This window comes from Barbus barbus, assembly GCF_936440315.1.
Source record: "Barbus barbus genome assembly, chromosome: 1".
NCBI lineage: Eukaryota > Metazoa > Chordata > Actinopteri > Cypriniformes > Cyprinidae > Barbus > Barbus barbus.
In genome coordinates this window covers 5,706,246-5,726,435 of record NC_136729.1, presented here as the reverse complement: position 1 = coordinate 5,726,435, position 20,190 = coordinate 5,706,246, and the positions used below count along the sequence as shown (strand labels likewise).

The 20,190-nt window shown below is 37.1% G+C and overlaps 1 protein-coding gene across 1 annotated transcript; it reads right to left on the bottom strand.

The window, feature by feature from the left end:
* Positions 1-2,668: 2,668 nt before the first annotated feature.
* LOC306867862 (non-lysosomal glucosylceramidase-like) lies at positions 2,669-20,188 on the bottom strand. Its single transcript, XM_079413788.1, has 17 exons — positions 19,629-20,188; positions 18,211-18,461; positions 14,640-14,731; positions 12,611-12,726; positions 11,756-11,974; positions 11,258-11,497; positions 10,442-10,698; positions 9,168-9,293; positions 8,346-8,530; positions 7,054-7,158; positions 6,794-6,901; positions 6,372-6,523; positions 6,132-6,238; positions 5,771-5,913; positions 5,538-5,653; positions 3,521-3,712; positions 2,669-3,430 (listed from the first exon to the last, which is right to left on the bottom strand). The coding sequence occupies exons 2-17, from the start codon at positions 18,399-18,401 to the stop codon at positions 3,212-3,214; spliced, it is 2,568 nt and encodes an 855-aa protein (XP_079269914.1). The 5' UTR covers positions 18,402-18,461; positions 19,629-20,188; the 3' UTR covers positions 2,669-3,211.
* Between the last annotated feature and the right edge of the window lie 2 nt (positions 20,189-20,190).

The following is a 20,190-nucleotide window of genomic DNA, read 5'->3' as shown; positions in this document are numbered from 1 at the left end:
CCGAATGGAACAGGACGACAGACGTCTAGTGGCTGATACCAAACCACCAGCATTAGTGCTTTGTACACTGGTGTCGTGAAGGCATGATTGTCATGATAGTGATGTTTTTCCCCATGCTGTTTTTTTTTTTTTTATACTGAAACGATCCTCGATTTACTTTTGGATATATTGTTGCTAGATGCACGCTTACAGGAAATGGTTAAATGGATTCTGCTCTTAAGAATTATAGCTTGGGTTCCTAATCTAGGCATTACATTTGAAATCCCAATCATTATTTGAATCATAATTTGAAAATGCATATGACAAGACACATAGCTCAGTTAGTTGGCTGAAAAATGAATATATTCTTCTCATAGCACCTCTCGGACCTTAAGATTTATGAGAAGTCCTGGGATGTTTCTACACCTACACAAAACCTCGACTGAGTAGTACAGAGCTTCAACAGTAAAGCATCTGTTACAGGTGCCCTTGGAAGCCATATATTACATTTTAGCATCCTACAAAGTTATAAAAGGCCTTTTGAGGGGCATAAAACAGGATAATGTCACTGCAAATGATGCCTGCACAGGAATGGACTACATTTTGAAAAGTTTAAATTGTTATAATTTTTCGTAATCTCCTGATAAATGCAGTTTTGGCAGGCAAAAGATATTCTTATGAATAGTATTGTGCATTGCTGTAGCTTCCTTTCAGTCAGTGATTTAAATCACATCTCGGGGTTGTGGGTTTGATAGCATTTAGCATACAGCAGAGAAAACATAATTTTATGCACATCCATGAATTTCTTCATTTTTTTTATATGGACAAAGAAAAAAACTAATTTTTCTATGAACAATCCGAGCAGACACTCTTGTTTTAAAACGGGAAGGGCCGTCAATTCAATGGGGAAAATGCTTTCTTTTGCTAAACGACAGAAAGAATGTAGAATTACAAAAGAAATTATTAATAAATAATATAGTGTCGGAGGATCAGAAGGAGATATCTCAATACGTCACTCAATTTTATAAACATCTCCACAACTCCAATTCAGTTCATTCTGAGCTGGATACATTTCTGAATGGTTTGGGGAAAGCAAAAACTATTAGTAAAGATTTCAAATGATTTTGTGATGAACAGATAAAACTGGAGGAGATTAAAGAATGTACTGGGTATTTAAAAGATAATCGATCTCCAGGTAACGACGGACTTCTCAGTGAATTTGATAAAGTCTTCATGGATAAATTAGCACCGTTTTTGCTTGCGGTATATAAAGAATCTATAGATAAAGGAGAGTTGCCAGACTCATTAAAACAAGGGGTTATTACTCTAATTCCAAAACCACAAAGATATTCTTCACTTAGACAATTGGAGGCCTATTAGTCTTTTAAATAATGATGCCAATGTTTTTGCACATATATTTGCTAAAAGACTGAAATATGGATTAGATGACATTATTAATGAAGAACAGACTGGATTTATTCAAGGACGACACATTAGTAACAATATTAGATTGATTTTAGACATGGTGGATTATAATGAATACATATCATTTAATAGTCTTATATTATTTGTTTCCATAAGGCTTTCGACACTATAGAACATGATTTTTTGTTTAAAACGATTGAATTTTTCGGATTTGGCAAGTATTTTTAAAAAGCTGTTAAAACGTTATACAAAGGATGCACTAGTTCTGTAAAATTGGCCCAAGGAACATCTAATAGATTTGAAATTGGCAGAGGAATAAGACAAGGTTGTCCATTTTCTCCTTTTCTTTTTCTGCACTGTAAAAAAAAAAAAAAAAATTGAGCCAACTTTTAAGAAAATTTTAAGGCAGATTTTTGAGTTTTCTCAACTTGAAAACTGGTTGCCTTAAAATTTTAAGTTGGCTCAACTTTTCTTTTTTTTTTTTTTTTACAGTGTGTTAGCAACCCAATTATTAGCTCTTCATCTCAAGAAATGATATTTTCAAGGTATTACAACTATGGGAAAAGAATTTAAGCTATGTCAATTTGCAGATGATGCAACACTCTTTCTAAAGGATATACATGAAGTTAATAAAGCTGTATCAGGATTATGTATGAATCTGAGTAAATCGGTCATTTTTCCCTTAAAAAACTGCAATTTATCAAGTATATCTGGTATTCCAATCAAAACCACTGTGTAAAGATGAAAAAATGCGTAGTGATTTAAACTTTGATCCAATAATTAGAAAAACTAACAATAGATTTAATATGTGGTTACAAAGAGATTTTTCTTTGCGGGGGAGGGTTCTTTTGTCCAAGGCGGAAGGAATTTCCACTTCAGTTTATGTTTGCTTATCACTTGATTTACCTTCTAAAGTAGTTAAAGTAGTTCTCTTCATGTTTCCTGTGGCTACAGGTAAAATTATTTAAGTGTATATTGTGCTATAGTTGAACGACATTTTGAAAACCTGATGTGTTATTTGTGAAAAGTGCCGTGCAGAGCAAGTGATGTATATAATTCTGTAAACTTTCTATTTTTAATCAAACCTGTTTTTATTTCTTTAATCCGAGATAAAAATGTTTATTAGTTATGTTAAAAACATTTAAATACTGAATAGAAAGCTCACTCTTTGTTTCCTGTGTTTACAGTGTTCACAATAATCTCTCCAGGGGTCTCCGGAGGTGGGACCTGCAACACTATATGACGGAAAAAAATTAATCTGATGGCAAAGCATTCATTCCAGTTTACTTAATTATAAATCTGTTAGAATAATGTACAGTACTGACTTGTCAAAGCCTCAGATACATGATTGGACACATACAAGGACAAATATTTAAAAAGAAAAAAAAGAGAGAGAGAACCATGGTTACGTCGAGTAACCAGAGGACGTTCTTTCAAGTACTCTATAGGTCATTCTCATAATAGAAATAAAAATAGTAAAAATTATATAGAATCATGATCTAACTTCTTGATTCTCAAAGATCAATGACCCTACATCCAGTATCATAATGAATAGTATGTCAGTTCACCGAGACCAAGCCTTTACACTCCCATTCGTAAAACTATGATAGCAGCTACATAGAACGACTGTGGTAAAGATTCTCAGTGGAAATGCCAATTTTACTAAATAACTGGAAATTAAGGTTCTGTGTGAACCGACAGCTCATGATGACATTGTATCCAAAGTCCTTTTGCAGAACGAAGAGGCCACTTCATTATGGAGGCTTGATAGCTCAAGTTCCCTTTAGCGCATTTATAAGGATCCAGCTCAGTCCTGTCCCATATCTTTATCAGTGGTTTTGCCATGGTTTGGTCGATTGTTTAGTGCAAGCTGCATTGCCCAGATGCTCAAAGGCCTCATATAAGCGAGAGAGCGGTAAATGCCTTTCTCACAGTATGCTTCAGGAGTCTGGAATGCCATTCCCATTCGCTCCCACACAGCGCGGTAACAGCCTTCCGCAGTGCGCATTCCCTCTTCTATCATGCCCTGGGAAAAAAAGACAGCAGGTTGTATTGGGAGTTAATTAAAAGATTGACTTCATCTGGAACCTGGTGCTATGATCTGAGGTTTGATTACCTCATGTATCATTGTAGCTGCTAATCCGTACACTACTCCCACCCACACCTCATCTGATTGGACACTGGAATGATCAGGCACACCCTCTGGCCTCATCCCATTCACCGCACCCATCTGCCCGCCTGCAAAGCTCATAACATTGAGATCAAACACTGACTTCAATGCCCTACAGATTTTCTCCTTGGGAAAAGCCTGCATAGAGAAATGGGTGTAGAAAATACTTGTTAGTTCCTATCCAGGACAGCCTACTCTTCCTCTAGAACACTGACCACTTCTGTAGTGTAAGTGACCCATGCAAAATTAACGTAACAGCATTTCATTTATTTATTTGTTAATTTTACTTTGTAAAACTTTACAATAAGGTTCAGTTCTTTGCTGTTACGTATCATGAACTAACAAGGAACAAAACTTCTATAGCAATTCATATGAATTCATTTCAATATATATTTTTAAACATTTCAATTTGTAGAAATTAACAGCGCTTTTTGTTGCAGAAATTGATCATTTATAAACATTTATAATTTTACAAAAGACTGTTGTTCTTCAAACTATCTGCTCAAAGAATCCTGGAAATGAACTGCATCTCTTCATCACACTTCATTAAGCAGCACAATCATTTCTAACCGTGATGATAATAATTCAATATAATAAAATAAAATATATATATCTTAAATGTAATAACATTTCACATTATTACTATTTTAAAGCATTTTTATTTAAATAAATACAGCCTTAATGATCTTAAGAGATTCGGGTCTCTTAAAGAGGTCATATGACGTTGCTAAAAAGAACATTATTTTGTGTATTGGTGTAATGCAATGGGTTTATGTAGTTTAAGGTTAAAAAAAACATTTTCCACATACTGTACATTATTGTTGCTCCTCTAAGCCCCGCCTTTCTGAAATGTGTCAATTTTTACAGAGCTCATTGTTCTGAGTAGTGAGGCGTGCTCTGATTGGCCAGCTATCCAGTGCGTTGTGATTGGCCGAATACCTCAAACGTGCGACGGAAATGTTACGCCCCTCACCGTATTGTGATGCCGTGTCCCGGTGTGACGACACAAAAACTATAAAACCCATTATAAACCAGGCATTTGTTGCATCCAGTGGGGACATAATTACTGATTATAATGACTTATGCTGTCTTTTTACGCGTCGTGTTGCATCGCACCGCGTAAACATTACCATGTCTGCATTTGTGATCGGAGAAACGACAAACAACAGCACTACTCTACACCGCTCAAAACTCACTTTGAATCGTCAGTAGCGTCAGACTGTCCTTGCAAATTTGGAATTGCCCCACTTTATAGAAACAGCCTTTGTGCAAGCCAGCATTGTAGGCTACTCTTCCAGGTTCAGGAAATAGTCCGCCCGTAAAATGCGCAGCACAGTGCACACACTCTAATATTTGGGTTGAACTGTTCTGGAACAGTGTTGTAAATACAACTTAACCACTGATTTCTAGTTGTGTCCTCTTTTGGAAGCCCAAACAAAGTAGTTTTGCTTTCACAATGAAACGCAGCATCTCCAGGAGATGACGCCGGCGGAAGCAACAATACTACAGCGAGAAAAATAGTTCCGCCCTCTTCCTTTGCGTACACATTAGGGCGGTGTTATACAAATCTTCCCAAACCATGACGTAGACATGTGGGGGGCGTGGCAGAGTCTAAACTTTTATAAAGAACATCTCTTTGGTTTTGAGACTTTAGTCTTTGCAACTTCAGGGATCTCATCTATGCACAAACAGCTTGTAACGCTCCAAAGAGAAAGGAAAACTTGAAATCGCATCATATGACCCCTTTAAGGAAAAATCTTACCCACCCCGAACTGTTGAACAGTGGAAATTGTTATTTTATGACACCTAATGCATTAATGTTAAGGCGCTGAACCATATTGTAGTTATTTTCTTATGCTAATGAAACCATTCAAAATTATTTTTAAATGAACATTAAGTGGCACAAATACAACCAAATGTTGATCATATTAAAACATGCTTGTAAAATGTTTTTCAGACTGACCTGGCAGTCATCGTCCCCAAGTCCAGACGCCCTGAGAAACCACTGGCCTGCACACTGGTCCGACATTACACTGTTAGACAGGCTCTGTCCACTGCTATCGTAGTTGTAGTATTTGCCTAGTAGAGAAGGAGAGAGACACTTGACGGGGGGAAAATGAATGCATTAAATTGAATGTGGCTGCTGGAAGACCACATTTTTTTTTTTAAATAGGCACTGTGCATGCTTACACTCACCATTCCACAGGAGTTTGTCAAAGGCTGCTCTTCCTCTCTCCAAAATATCTCTGTAGCGTTGATAAACAGACTCACAATTCAGCACACGTGCCATTTTACACATCATGCACACTGACGCCAGCCACAGACCACCACAGTATGCACTGGAAGACCACACAGGGACACAGAGAAACACAGGGATGCTGTTACTCTAGCCATAACAAAACATCTGTCATGATACAGGATTTTAAAATATACATTTAAAATAAAAAACATAATTTGTATAATCTGAGAAATTTGAAAATATATATATTTTTCATTTTCAAATAAAATAAAATACAATTAAATTATTAAATTAAATTAAAACTTCCTGAGTCCTAACCTGGGTCCTGTCACCTTCCATCCATCATATGTCTGGTCTGCATAGCCAGAATTTTCTATCAGCCCATCACCATCCTTATCAAATTTCAACTCCGTTTCCATAACTGTCTAAATAAGCCAGAACATCAGATATTATTGGGTTAATGTGTCTTAAAACACTTGGAACTTGACAAGTCACATTATACATTTGCAAATACAGAGGATATAATTTTATGCAAAATACAATACAGAAAAAACTCACCTGGCATATGGGCCACATATCCTTCAGATACTGCTCATCCTGGGTCAGGTAATAGTCTCGATACACCTGCAGCACAAACTTCAAGTTCAGATCCTTCCAGTCAGCTGTATCGTGGATCAAGTATGCATTGGCACGAACCCATGGCTCATCATCTGTTTGAAATCAAAGAGTAGGTTTTATTGACATTAATAAAATGAGGTGAATTATTTTGAAAAACAAAGAGATATGGTAGCTACAATTAGACAATTCAAATGTGTTTCTTATATTTAACATTATGCAAAAAAATTCACTTATGGTACAAATCTCATAAGAAAGAATTATGGGGTTCAAGATGATGACAATTTCCATTTTAGGTGAACTCTCTTTCTCTCTTTGACAAATGTGACGTGTGACTTCATGGTATCCTATTATGCACAACTCACCAGGGTCTCCAATGTCATGAGGTACAACACCCCGGGTCTTGACTGGCGAGTATCGGCCATTCATTAGATTTAACCTCTCTGTAGGATCGTGTTGAACGACACTACCAGCTGAATATGAGAGAGAGAGGGAAAAAAAGTACAATTAAACACAGAGGATGCAAAACAGTATGAGAAAAAAATCTGCAAATGAATTTAAAACACAAAATATTCAAAATAATGAATTTCAATACATTCAATGTTCAAATGTGAGCTTAGTTTACCAATCTCATACTGCACACTCAGAGCCAGCTTGGGCCAGAGCATGATGAGAGCGAATGAAGCATAGAAGTGCACATCATATGTGTTGTACATCCTGTACTCCTGACCTGGAGCAAGAGACACAGAATGTATTATTTACCACCTTGATTTAAACTTTCATGAACGTTTATTGTATAATGAACAAAGTGTAATTCTAAATTTAATCTAAAACTATTCAAATTCATTTTCAGTATTTGAAATAAAGCTGAAATTAAATAAAATATAAATTTTAGATAAAAAAAAAATTGAAAATGTTACCTTGGCAACTAACAAAAATTTTAGTTAAAGTACTAAAATGACTAAAAGTGAAAAATTTAATTTAAGTTTTATAGGCCCGGTTTCACAGACAGGGCTTAGACTAAGCCAGGATTAGGCCATAGTTCAATTAGGACATTTTAAGTAATTTTTATAAACGTGCTTAGGAAAAAACATTACTGGTGTGCATCATGAGACAAAACAAAGGCACTGATATACTTTAAGATCAGTCAGAGCAAGTTTCTTTCAGTTGAAACAGCTCAGAATTACATTTTAGTCTAGGACTAGGCTTAAGCCTTGTCTGTGAAACCGGGGGATAGAAATATATAAAAAACAAGCTTTATAGAAATATAAAAAACTAATAAAAATGACAAAATTACTAAAATACATTAAAACTGAAAAAAAGAAGCTAATCCAAAACTTCAATGAATACTATAATAGTATATAAATAATACGAAAATAACACTGATTACAACAGATTTCCTCTCAGCAATGCTGGTTATATTTTTTTATCATTTTTTTGTACATGGCATACTAGTCTAGTCTAGTCGTGACGTATTGTCAAGTATGGTGACCCATACTCGAAATTGGTGCTCTGCGTTTAACCCATCCAAGTGCACACACACAGCAGTGAGTAGTGAACAAATGCACACACACACACACACACACACACACCCGGAGCAGTGGGCAGCCATTTATGCTGCGGCGCCCGGGGAGCAGTTGGGGGTTCGGTGCCTTGCTCAAGGGCACCTCAGTCGTGGTATTGAGGGTGGAGAGAGCGCTGGACATTCACTCCCCCCACCTACAATCCCTGCCGGCCCGAGACTCGAACCCGCAACCTTTGGATTACGAGTCCGACTCTCTAACCATTAGGCCACGACTTCCCCAAGTAGCCTAATGGTTCTTCCATACATTATTATATACTCAAATCAAATGTTATAAACAAATCTTGAGTTTAGTTTGCAAGTTAATGTTGAATGTTACAGCCCTACTCTCTTACCCTCCAGGTAAGCGAATCGGCCATACTCCCGGACAACTTCAGGCTGGGCTGGAAGCCCCCCATCCTCAGCACGAAGCCCACCGCTGATATCAGCGTCCTCTGGAAGCTCCACCCACACAGTGCCACCATCCACAACAAAGTACAGCTCATTAAACAGAGCGGATTTATACCAAGCCGGAAGAGACCTAGAAAAACACAGTCTACCGGTGGTGAAACAAACTAAATGGATGCTGAAATACATTAAGTGAACATTTATTTCACACAATTTTTAGTAACATTTTCAAAAAACAGAAAATGTGGTTTGTCCAATGACGAGGCTGTCAGTGTATTTTGTATGATGCAACAAAATAGTTTGCCAAGCTGTCAATGGATATCGCCAATACTCCTAATCTCAAAACGGCCAAATACCAACAGATTAATCAGCCGCACAACTGAAAAGAATAGCCGCCTTATGGTGAAACAATGGGTAGACACCTAGAATTAGTGTGTTGCATGTGACTGGACCAATACCACTTAAAGCACACTCAATTCATTCTGTATATAGTGCACTCAACAGTATGAAACAAAATGAGTAATACGTGTAAAATGGCATATAAAGGCTACTGTTGTCTATGCACGTAATGGATAAATCCATGACACTTCTGTTCCTTTAAATAAGTAGTAGAATGTATTTGCAGCAAGGACGACTGCTTACTTACACATAGTCTTTTAGATGAACGATAGTCACACAAATGAGCTACAGACAACTTGATTAACCGATAGGACAGGCTGACATGCCCTCAAGCTTGATATTTTTCATGGGAAAATGACATTTCTTTTTACCCGTCCTGTAGTATCGGCCTCTGCCACTCATCAATGCTCTCCTCCCATTTACAGTAGTGTGTGAGTGCGTAGTGAGACAGAGATGGGGCAGCATCTCCTTCGGGTCCGTAATAACGTGTGTATCTCCTGAAACAAACACCACACAATGTTATTATTTCCCAGTATCAAAGGGTATTATTTCATCATTTCAAATGCAATTATATAGTCTATAAACAAAATGAAGCATATTTATAGGACCATTAAGATCTTCATATTACAATTAAGCACATTGCCCTCAATTCCCATTCATTTAATGACATTTTTTAATTTGTAGCATTTATGCATCACAGTCATTTTTGTCAACATTTGACAATATAAAGGAACATACACTAACATTCAAAAGCTAAGAGTTGATCAATATTGTTCATATTTTTGAAAGAAGTCACTTAAGCTGCATTTGAAATGGTAATATTTAAACATTTATGTTTTAATATATTGTAAAATGAAATTAATTTCTAGGATGGCAAAGCAGAATTTTCAGCAGCCATTACTCCAGTCTTCAGTCTCACATGATCCTTCAGAAATCATCCTAATATGGTGCTCATGAAAAATATTACTATAAATCTTGAAAACAGTGGTACTGCTTAATGTTTTGATAGAAACATAAATTTTTTCTAATATTCTTTGATGAGTAGAAAGTTCTAAAGAGCAGCATTTGTCAGAAATATAATTTAATATAAACAATTTAATGCATCCTTGATGACTAAAAGTATTAATTTCTTTTTTTATATGGAAGGCACAACATTTTTTTTAATCACTTCATAGGGTTTTCTGTGATGCCTATTTTATCCACACACCTAAGAAAACAAATACTAGGGTAACCTGATCCATAATGTGTACAAATAGATTAGAGAGCAAGACATAGAGCATATTATGTGTCACTATACATTGGAGATGTCAAAAAAACAACATTGATGATCATTTTTTTTTCAATCGTTAAAATATTTATACATCATGGTCTTACTCATCTGGATTCACTGAACTTAAACCAATTTTCCCTGCACAACTTATGCCGTTCACATTAAAAATGTACAATTGTTCACTTTTCTGAAAACGGGCCAAAAATATTGATGACTCATGTTTCTCTACACAGATTTTTGTCCAATCGAATGCTCTCTAAAGTGAGAACGTCCCTCCCACTAACAACCAACCAGCAAGTAACAAATCATTAATCATGACTGTGATGTATTTATCAGTTTCATTTATCAATTGACCTATTCTGCATATACACATACCTTTCATATATTCTCTCTCTGGAGCCAAATGTGATTTTTGGCATATCCCAGGCCAAACTGAACTCTACACTGTTGTGACTGTTAGCAGGCACCGAACAGCTCACAGCCAGGGCTGCCGCCACTTCCTCCCCTTTCTGTGTGGGTGGGCTGGAGTCCTTAGGCGAGTCGAGGCGTCCATCAGTCATGAGGTCAATCCATAGAGCACTACAGGTTCCCTTTGGGCTAAACGCCGTCTGGTGACTGACCTCTTGGTCAGACTAAAATAAAGTGAAACTTTAAAGGAAGTGACAACAACAGCTCTGTCTCAAATCCAAGTAAGCTGCCTACCTAGACAGATTTTAAGGGATAGTTCACTAAATTCTGTCATCACTAACTCACTCTTTTGTCATTCTAAACCTGTATGACATTCTTTCTTCAGTGGAACAAAAAAGAAGATTATCTGAAGTATGTTTTAACCATTTTTGTCCATAAAATGAAAGTCAGTGGGGTCCAAAACAACACTAAATTCCATCAACATATCTTTATCAACAGTTTAAGTTGTCTTTAAAGTCTTGTTTCTCAATAAAACATTTAAAGAACACTCATATGCTTTACATGGTATTAGCAGTATCTTTGCATAGTTTATTGGGTTGTACCACAGCAATCAGTCACCCTTACAAAGCTCTTATTTGCACAGAGAAACAGGAGCTCACACAGTATAGCGGTGTGATGGTGAAAACAGTTTAGCAGAGTGGTGTTGTCTGTGCACTGTGAGTTGCTTTCATGCATTTACTACAGGCAAAACCTGCTGCTTCTAGATTAACAGTGGTGCATTACCTTTTCTCTTGCAGCTATACACAGAGTGTAAGGGTTGAAAGGCGTCTGGTGGTGTAGTAACACCCCAGACACAGATTCTCTGTCTTTTTCAAGGTGAAATGGTTCATTCCAGTGGCCCCCACTCTTATCGTCTTTATGTCCAGACCCATTAGCCATCGTGAACATGATGGAAACATCAAGTGCGCAGTCATTCTTATTCTCAATGTCCCACACAAACACAGCCACAGGAAGACTGGAGTCCTGAAAAAGATTTTTTTGAAACCGCAATATTGGTATAAGCATTATAATAATTTAAATTAACCGTTTAAATGTATTTTAAAATGTAAAGTCGAATAATCAGCAGCCATTACAGCCATACAGCAGCAAACTTTACAAGTAGCACTTTTATCAGTGTTGAACGGTTATGCTGCTATTTTTGTGTAAAGGAACGTGTCATAAGTTATAATTTAAAGCAACAATGTGCTTTAAATATCAAACACATTCTAAACAGCTTGTCACCTTGTAGTCGTGAGGGATGACAGGTGACACCTGCCTGCAGGTGAGAGTGACATTCTGGCCAGGCAGGTGGTAGACGGTCCAAGCTCGTGGGTACAGAGCATGGTAAAAGGCGTATTCACCACAATAACCCCAGTTCCAACCCTGAAGAGTCGGGGGTCGCTCTGTAGACAACACCTGCTGGTACACTGTCTGACCACCCCTGCGCAGACACACTGTAAACTAGGAGACAGAGGGGGTTAAAATAGACTTAAACTAGGTGAAGGGTCGATCTGAACACCTGCATATACTGTATAACAACACACACTTGCCCAGAACTATGTTATACATACCAACAGACCAACTGAGTCACAAATTACTAAATATTAAACACTACCGTTCAAATGTTTGGGGTTGGTAAGATTTTTTTTTTTAAATGGTTTTGAAAGAAGTCTCACCAAGGCTGCACATATTTGATCAAAAATACAATGCAATATTGTGGAATATTATTAGAATTTAAAATAACTGTTTTCTATTTTAATTAATATTTTATTTATTCCTGTGATGGCAAAGCTGAATTTTCAGAAGCCATTACTCCAGTCTTCAATGGCACATAATATGCTGATTTGGTGCTCAAAAATCATTATCGATGTTGAAAACAGTTGAATATAAAGTTCAAAAGAACAGCATTTATTTAAAATAGAAATCTTTTGCAACATAATGAATGTCATTAATGTCAATTTTGACCAACTCGATGTGATCTTGCTGAATAAAAGTAATTATTTATTTAAAAAAAACTAATCTTACTGACCCCAAATTTTTTGAACAGTGGTATGGATTTTTTTTTAGGTATTTTACTGGATCACACTAGTTCTTTACCTGGTTAGCAATAACGGTTTTGTAGTGGTACATTCCAGGATTTAGTTGCCACCGGCAGAAATCTCCCCTCCATCCACGTGTGATACTGCCTCCACCAATGCCACCAAGAGGAGCACCTGCACAAAACATGTCCTCTGTTACACTGAGTCATTTTAAAGGGATAGTTCATCCAAAAACAAATTCTGTCATTAATTACTCACCCTCATGTCGTTCCAAATACGTAAGATATTTGTTCATCTTCGGAAAACAAATTAAGATATTTTTGATGAAATCCGAAAGCTTTCTGACCCTCCATACACAGCAATGCAACTGAAATGTTCCAAGGTCCAGAAACATAGTAAAGGACATTGTTAAAATAGTCCATGTGACATCAGTGGTTCAACCACAATTTTACGAAGCTGTGAGTATACTTTTTGTGTGCAAAGAAAACAAATACATTTATTCAACAATTCTTCTCCTCCAAATCACGTATTCCGCCATGCATCTCAGTATGGTACAGCAATTGCTCCGCATCTGACCGCAAAGCACTCCAGCGGGTGGTGAAAACTGCTCAACGGATCACCGGCACCCAGTTAACTTCCATTGAGAACATTTATCATAAGCGCTGTCTGGGCAGGGCAAGAAACATCATCAAGGATGCCTCTCACCCTAACCATGGACTTTTCACCCTCCTTCCATCCGGCAGGCGTTACAGGTGCCTACGCTCTCGCACTAGTAGGCTCAGGAAGAGCTTCTTCCCCGAGGCTGTGACACTTCTGAACGCCACACCACTAATCTAACCTGCACCTGCTTATTACTGCACTGGTCACAGTACTTTACACACATGCATTTGCACTACTCATATTTTTGCACAGACTGCACAAGTTATTACACTATAAACTGTATAAAGTTGTTACTATACAAAGCACAGTAAACTATTTCTATAAAATATTGCACTACTGCTATTTTGCATAGAATACATTGTTCTATCAATACTTGCACAGACTCATCCAGCTGTATTTATTTATTTATTACCACTGTTCTCACGTTTCTGCTGTTCATAATGTATATAATCCTACATTGCTCTGTTCATAATGTACATACAATCCCTACATTGCATTCCTATTTATATTCTGTATATACTCTGCTCAATACTGTATATAACAATTCCACTGTACATTCTGTAAATCTTATCTTCATTTACTCTGCACTTATATGTATATAAAACACTATATTCTTGCACTTCTGGTTAGATGCTAACTGCATTTCATTAGCTCTGTACTTGTACTCTGCATAAATGACAATAAAGTTGAATCTAATCTAATCTAATTATGGAGAGTACCACGACGCATGCGCGTTGCTTTTCTCTGCACGTAAACAAGGCTACATCAGCAGCACCACACGCATGCGTTGTTTATGTGCAGAGGTATTCCCGATAATGGTGGAAGATGTGATTTGGAGGGGAAGAATTGTTGAATAAATGTATTTGTTTTCATTGCACACAAAAAGTATACTCACAGCTTTGTAAATTACGGCTGAACCACTGATGTCACATGGACTATTTTATCGATATCCTTACTACATTGCGTTAAGCCCCGTTCACACCAAGAATGATAACGATAAAGATATAGCTCTAAAATTCGTTCTAAATATTAAGAATAGCAGAGTCCACACCACAGCTACAATGATACAGGCACAGAGAAACAATATCGTTGGAATCACTTTCAGAACGATTTTTTTTCAGCTGATGAATGATACAAATATTGACAGGCAATCAGAATCAATCCTGATACAATGAGCTCAAGAATTTAAAGCAGCAGATGCACGTGCGCTTAGAATAAAAAGACGATATTATCCGCTGGTGTGAATGCTAATATCGTTATCTTTATAGTTATCGTTCTTGGTGTGAACAGGGCTTTACGGTCTATGCAGGGTCAGAAAGCTCTCAAGATGAACAAAGTAATTAATGACAGAATTTTAAATTTTGGGGGAATTATGCCTTTAAGAGTTCTGTTGTTGCTTTGATGTTTCTGTTTGTCTTTGTGCTTACCATAAATTTGTCTCAGTGGTAAAGCCCGAAACATATCAATAAAAGGAGCCTTCTTCTCAACCTGGGTCTTTCTGTACCACCATCTCAGATACCTGCTCAGACAAAGCAAGGAAGAGTTCACTAATCTGGCGTTTCTCCCTGTAGCACACAGGTAGGGTAAACGTACCCATTGAGCACGTTTCCATTTTTGAGATCAGATTATAAAAAGAATAAATAATTTATTATCCTACTTGATGTCTTAACCAATTGATACGTTTGTTACTATATACCTCCTATAATTTCAAGTCGATCAAATCATTGCACGCTGAGATACGAGTCTCCATGTGTTCACACTGTCTGGCGGCCATTTTGAAAGCTGCCAAAAAACTTTCACCAAAAGAGGAGCCCCTTAAATGTGCGTTTTTTAGACGTTTAAGTCTTTATTTTGGGTAAATTTCACTACTTACTGTAAAATTAAGAGATTAATGTTCAGACTTTTGCATACCTGGAACTTGGATGTGGGAAATAATTACATTAGATCCAAAAGATAGTTTTAGCAACACAGCGCAGATGCTACAGAACACAGTTAGCTGACTAGCTGTATAAGATTGTGTGATACACTAACATATCACTTTACAGGCATTACTGGCTTGTACTTTTACATCCATAATATTATAAATTGACAGTTTATTGCTGGTCTGTGGTTTTGCACTGCTGTAATTTTTAAAGATTTCATATTATTTTAAGGTGAGCTTAAAGTGTGAGTGAGTGAAGTGACATACAGCCAAGTATGGTGACCCATACTCGGAATTCGTGCTCTGCATTTAACCCATCCAAAGTGCACACATACAGCAGTGAACACACACACACCGTGAACACACACCCGGAGCAGTGGGCAGCCATTTATGCTGCGGCGCCCGGGGAGCAGTTGGGGGTTCGGTGCCTTGCTCAAGGGCACCTCAGTCGTGGTATTGAGGGTGGAGAGAGCGCTGGACATTCACCCCCCCCCCACCTACAATCCCTGCCGGCCCGAGACTCGAACCCGCAACCTTTGGATTACGAGTCCGACTCTCTAACCATTAGGCCACGATTTCCCCAGGGTGCACTACTATGAAAATCACACAGCTTCAGTGTGACATCAATAAGAAATAGGATAATTTCATAGATATTAAAATATGAACAACTATTATTAACAATATGTATGAACTTAATACATGACATAGACTATTTATTTAGCACAAATCCTGTAATTGTAATAAATATTACATGAAATTTATAAAAAAACTGTTGCTGCTCCATTTAAGCTCGGTGTGCTCTCTTTAAGCTCTTCCACATTGAACGTCTATGTAAATACTTCTTAAACAGACTTTAAATATTAAGTGATGGTTGTCACTTTAAGTTAAGTTAATCGATTTTCTATGGATTCTGTCAACTCAAATCTGCAGACTGGCTCTGATCTTTGTCAACTAGCCTCAACTTCTCCAGACTGTAAATCTGTGGAAAATCGGGGCAGAAATCGTGTAGTGTTGTCCAGCCTTAAGAGACTATAGATAAGCTGACATCCATTTTGAGGCTAGTTTCTGTGTTCATCCCCATGAGTGAAACGTTTTATTGGTTTGTTTTATTTGATTGTTGAATGTGTTATTTAGCTGAACGTGGACTAGTCTAGATGTTGATATGTGCTTAAATGACACTTCATTATGAATATATAACTGATCGACTTCAATGCCTTGTTGCTTGATTTTAGTGTTCTGGGGTTTTTTTGTGATTGACTTTGTACCTTCAAAAAACATTTTTACAATTATTCTTTAAAAATGTTCCTTAAATTAAACAAGAATTTTTAATAAAATACGATGTGAGCTTAATGGGAACAGGGGTGTGCTTAAAGGGTACAAAAATGTACCCAATAAGCACAGCCAGACTTTTTGAATTTAATGATGTGTATCTTAATTGAGATGCTTTTGTCATTTAAAATAAAATTTAATATTTTTGTGTGAGAGATTAATATTTTAACACATTTTTGTACTGAAACCAATATCTTGTGCACTAAAAATGTCTCAATGTATATTTTGGTGAGCTTAATATGTACCCTATAGCCTTGAACTGGTATTGATGAACAGTGAAGATGGGTAACAGAGTTTTTTCAGTATATTGGTAATGCATTGATCTGCAAAAATCACACTTGGACTTCTTAAACGGGTCTTTATAGCTTCACAGCAATGCTAGTTCTAATAATGAACCTCTGTTTCACAAACACATCTCCACTTTAGTCACTCCCAAACCACTCCATCCAAGTCATTCTTTTCGGTCTCAATCATTCTTCTGCAATAATGCACACACAGCTGTTTTCAGTCTTGTTGCACTCAGCACAAGAGAGCCTAGAAACAGAGACTGATTCACTCAAACATAAAAGGGCAGATGGAATTATGGGATAGGCTGAAAAAGCACTGAACTGTCTCTCTGTCCTGGATATAAATAACTTTGATCACTGATTTAATACTGAAGTTTTTCACAATCAAAATCTCTTATATTGCACATTTATCTGAAAAGTGAAACTTTTATCTCTCCAGACTAGCTAATTTATTTATTTATGCTTGTTAAGTGAACTTGTTCTTGGTAAGATCTATGCTAGTTTGCTAGTGAGTAATCAATCAAGTGTGGTGAAGGTTGAGCAAAATGATCATGAATACAGTACTCACATACACATCAGAGGACTGATTGTTTAAATGGGAACGTACAGTATAGATTTATTAAGCTCCAGGCCTCGCAAAATCGCTAGCCCGCCGTCCCGGGGCTATTGTGTTCTCCAGTCGGGCTACCAAAATGTATGACAGCTGTTGTGTCAAACATTAACGTGGAATAAAACAGCACACAGGGTCAATATTGACTGATATCGACACTGTTTAACCAGCCTCAGCGGACAATTCCATGCAGCTGTAGTGTGTGATGTTGGAGATAAATTAATAGTTCATTAACAAATAATCACAAAAACAAAATCCAGAATCTAAACTCAGGTCAACAGCTATCAAGCCGTTATAGCAGTAACATCCAAAGGTCCATACCAAGGGAGGAAGTTGGCAGAAATGTATTAGTTATGGTGTAACAGTCTAACTAGTTAGAGAGGAAAAACAGCCCCACCTGATCCAGGTAAATACACTTGCTACATAAGCCTGCAAGTAACCCACAAATGATCCACATGCTCAGATTTCTGGTTTAACTAGTATATGAGATGCAATAAATACAATGAGCTGTCTTTTTTATGAAGATATTATCAGTAAACACTGGTTGACTAAATAAAGCTGCTAAGAACCAAGAGGACAAAGATTTAGCAAGAAGAAGGGAATGAAAACATGTCCGTCTGTGGTCAAAATATAACCACTGAACAATAATTCCTGTTCCTGTTTCAACCATACATATTGGTATAGAGCAAAAGGCCATTGAGATGTGTATAATGGTCTATTTCGGCAGCTTTTGATGTAAACAAATTCTATTCTTTAGTAATTGAGCTTCCTGTAGATGACGTGAGGACTAATAAATGAATGACCAAGTGGATCTAAGGCTCTTCTATTGAAGTATGATTTGTTAAACATACCTGACCCCTAAAGAAACATGCTCGATCATGTTGGACAATGAGACATCTTTGGCTTGAAATGGTTTCCGCTTCTCTTTGAACTCGTGTGCAAGGCATATCCGCCAGCCATCCTTTGGGACACCAAATCCCGTTTCTGTAGACACATACCGGTTCATCAGCTCAGCCAGAGACGTGCTGTCATTTAAATCCATAGTAGAGCCAGTGGATTACCAGTCCAAACCAAAACTGTAAAAATCGGCTCCCTTAGTTCTCTGAAAAAAAGCAAAATTGACAAAAGTGTTAATGAATAGACAATATTTCTTTTGTTTAAGGCTAAAGCAACAGATTAGCTTAATGACACATGGTTTGAAAAATGACATCTTGCCTACAGTGTTGTGCAAGTAAGAGTTGAGATCACAGGTTTGATCTGCATACATGGGCAGGTGATCTACATACGAACACAAAGCTCACCTGTCCCCGGGGTGACGGAACGACAGAGTTCAGTTGCCAGCAACAACCACGGGCTGGAGAAGTAACCTGATCCTTTTCCTTTTAATTAAATAACAATAGCTCCTTAATTTCACCCCTGGGCCAGGCAAATCTTTTTTCTATATGGTAGAATTCACTTGGCCAAACAAATAAGATATCAATCTGTAGCTCCCCAGCACATCCCACGTCAAGATGTTTTGACATACTTAACTGTACTTAATTAAAACCATACAATGTTCCGACATAATCTACTACACTGAATTTCAATGTATTTGCACAGAAATGAAACAACAGAATAAGAATAAACAAATATATAATAAATTAATTATTATCATTATATTATTATTACTAGACTATTTTAATTTCAACAGTAACAACAAAAATATATATATTTAGCTCTGCCCAGTACTAAATCCATACATTCCTCCCCATTAGTTTTCCATTTCCATTTGTTTCCATATATTATTTTATTTACAAATTTTGAGATTTTAGTCATTTTCTATTTTTGTATTTACAAAATTACTTTTTTGTCTGTTTAATGTATTGCTAGAATTTGCGGTTTTACACTTCATTCAGTGCTCCAAAATGCAAAAACTCACATACAGCTCATAAAAATGAATTTTATAAAAATTAGTAAGCCTAACTTCTAAGACAGACGAGCATCATGTTATAAAAGCTAAGCACTTTTACGTTTATCTTTTTGCTTTAAATAATTAATACTTCATATTCCGCCCTATTTTGCGAGATGCAGCACCATCACAGAATCATATTTCGGCAAGACATATTTAATGAAAGTGATGTTTTAATGTCCAATATACATGCACCCTTTCTCATAGCCCCATTGTAAGCGTCTGGCTACTTATGTCACATTGGCTTTTAGATTGTCCATGCATAATTAATGTTATTGTTTCATCCACGCAGTGCACCAGAGGAGTGTAAATCTCTCTTACCCTTGCCTGGGGTCTGTGTGTCAGTGGCGAGATGCACTTGTGTTGATGCTCGCCAGCAAGACTATGTCAGTAGAGCCATCCGGTGTCCCTGCTGCTGCTGCTCCCACCTTGTAGCGGCTGGATCTTGTGAATTTTTTTCAAAGTGAACAGCAAAAGCTAAGCTTTAGCGACGAAAAGCATGTAACGTTATACAGCATTTATAAGTTTCCGTAAGTAAAGAACACATTTTCTTATGCAGAAGAGCACATCCCGATCTCTTAATGGTGAACTGGTCACACCCAGACATCAATTTCCCAATGAATGATAGAGCAGTGCAATAGGGCCTTCTGTTGGCTTATACCAATCAGCTCACCCTCGGGGAGGTAACGTACAGAAGAGTTTCATCATTTCAGTATTTTCCAAGGAAACACAAACCTTTTTCTCTATCTATTTTCTCTTATAAGCCATCTCTTGTCTATTTAAAATATTAAATGTTACACTTTGCTGAATTGTTTTCTTCTGAGGAAACCGTGCCACCCCCGTTGTGATTTTGGATGGGACTTTTACGACACATTTGCCACGG

Excerpts from the sequence above, each read along its gene's own strand:
- LOC306867862 (XM_079413788.1), bottom strand. The coding sequence starts at position 18,401 with ATGGATTTAAATGACAGCACGTCTCTGGCTGAGCTGATGAACCGGTAT. Across the intron at positions 11,498-11,755 it reads TCATCCCTCACGACTACAAG|GACTCCAGTCTTCCTGTGGC; the intron begins GTGACAAGCTGT and ends AATCTTTTTCAG. Across the intron at positions 5,654-5,770 it reads TGACAAACTCCTGTGGAATG|GCAAATACTACAACTACGAT; the intron begins GTGAGTGTAAGC and ends CTTCTCTACTAG.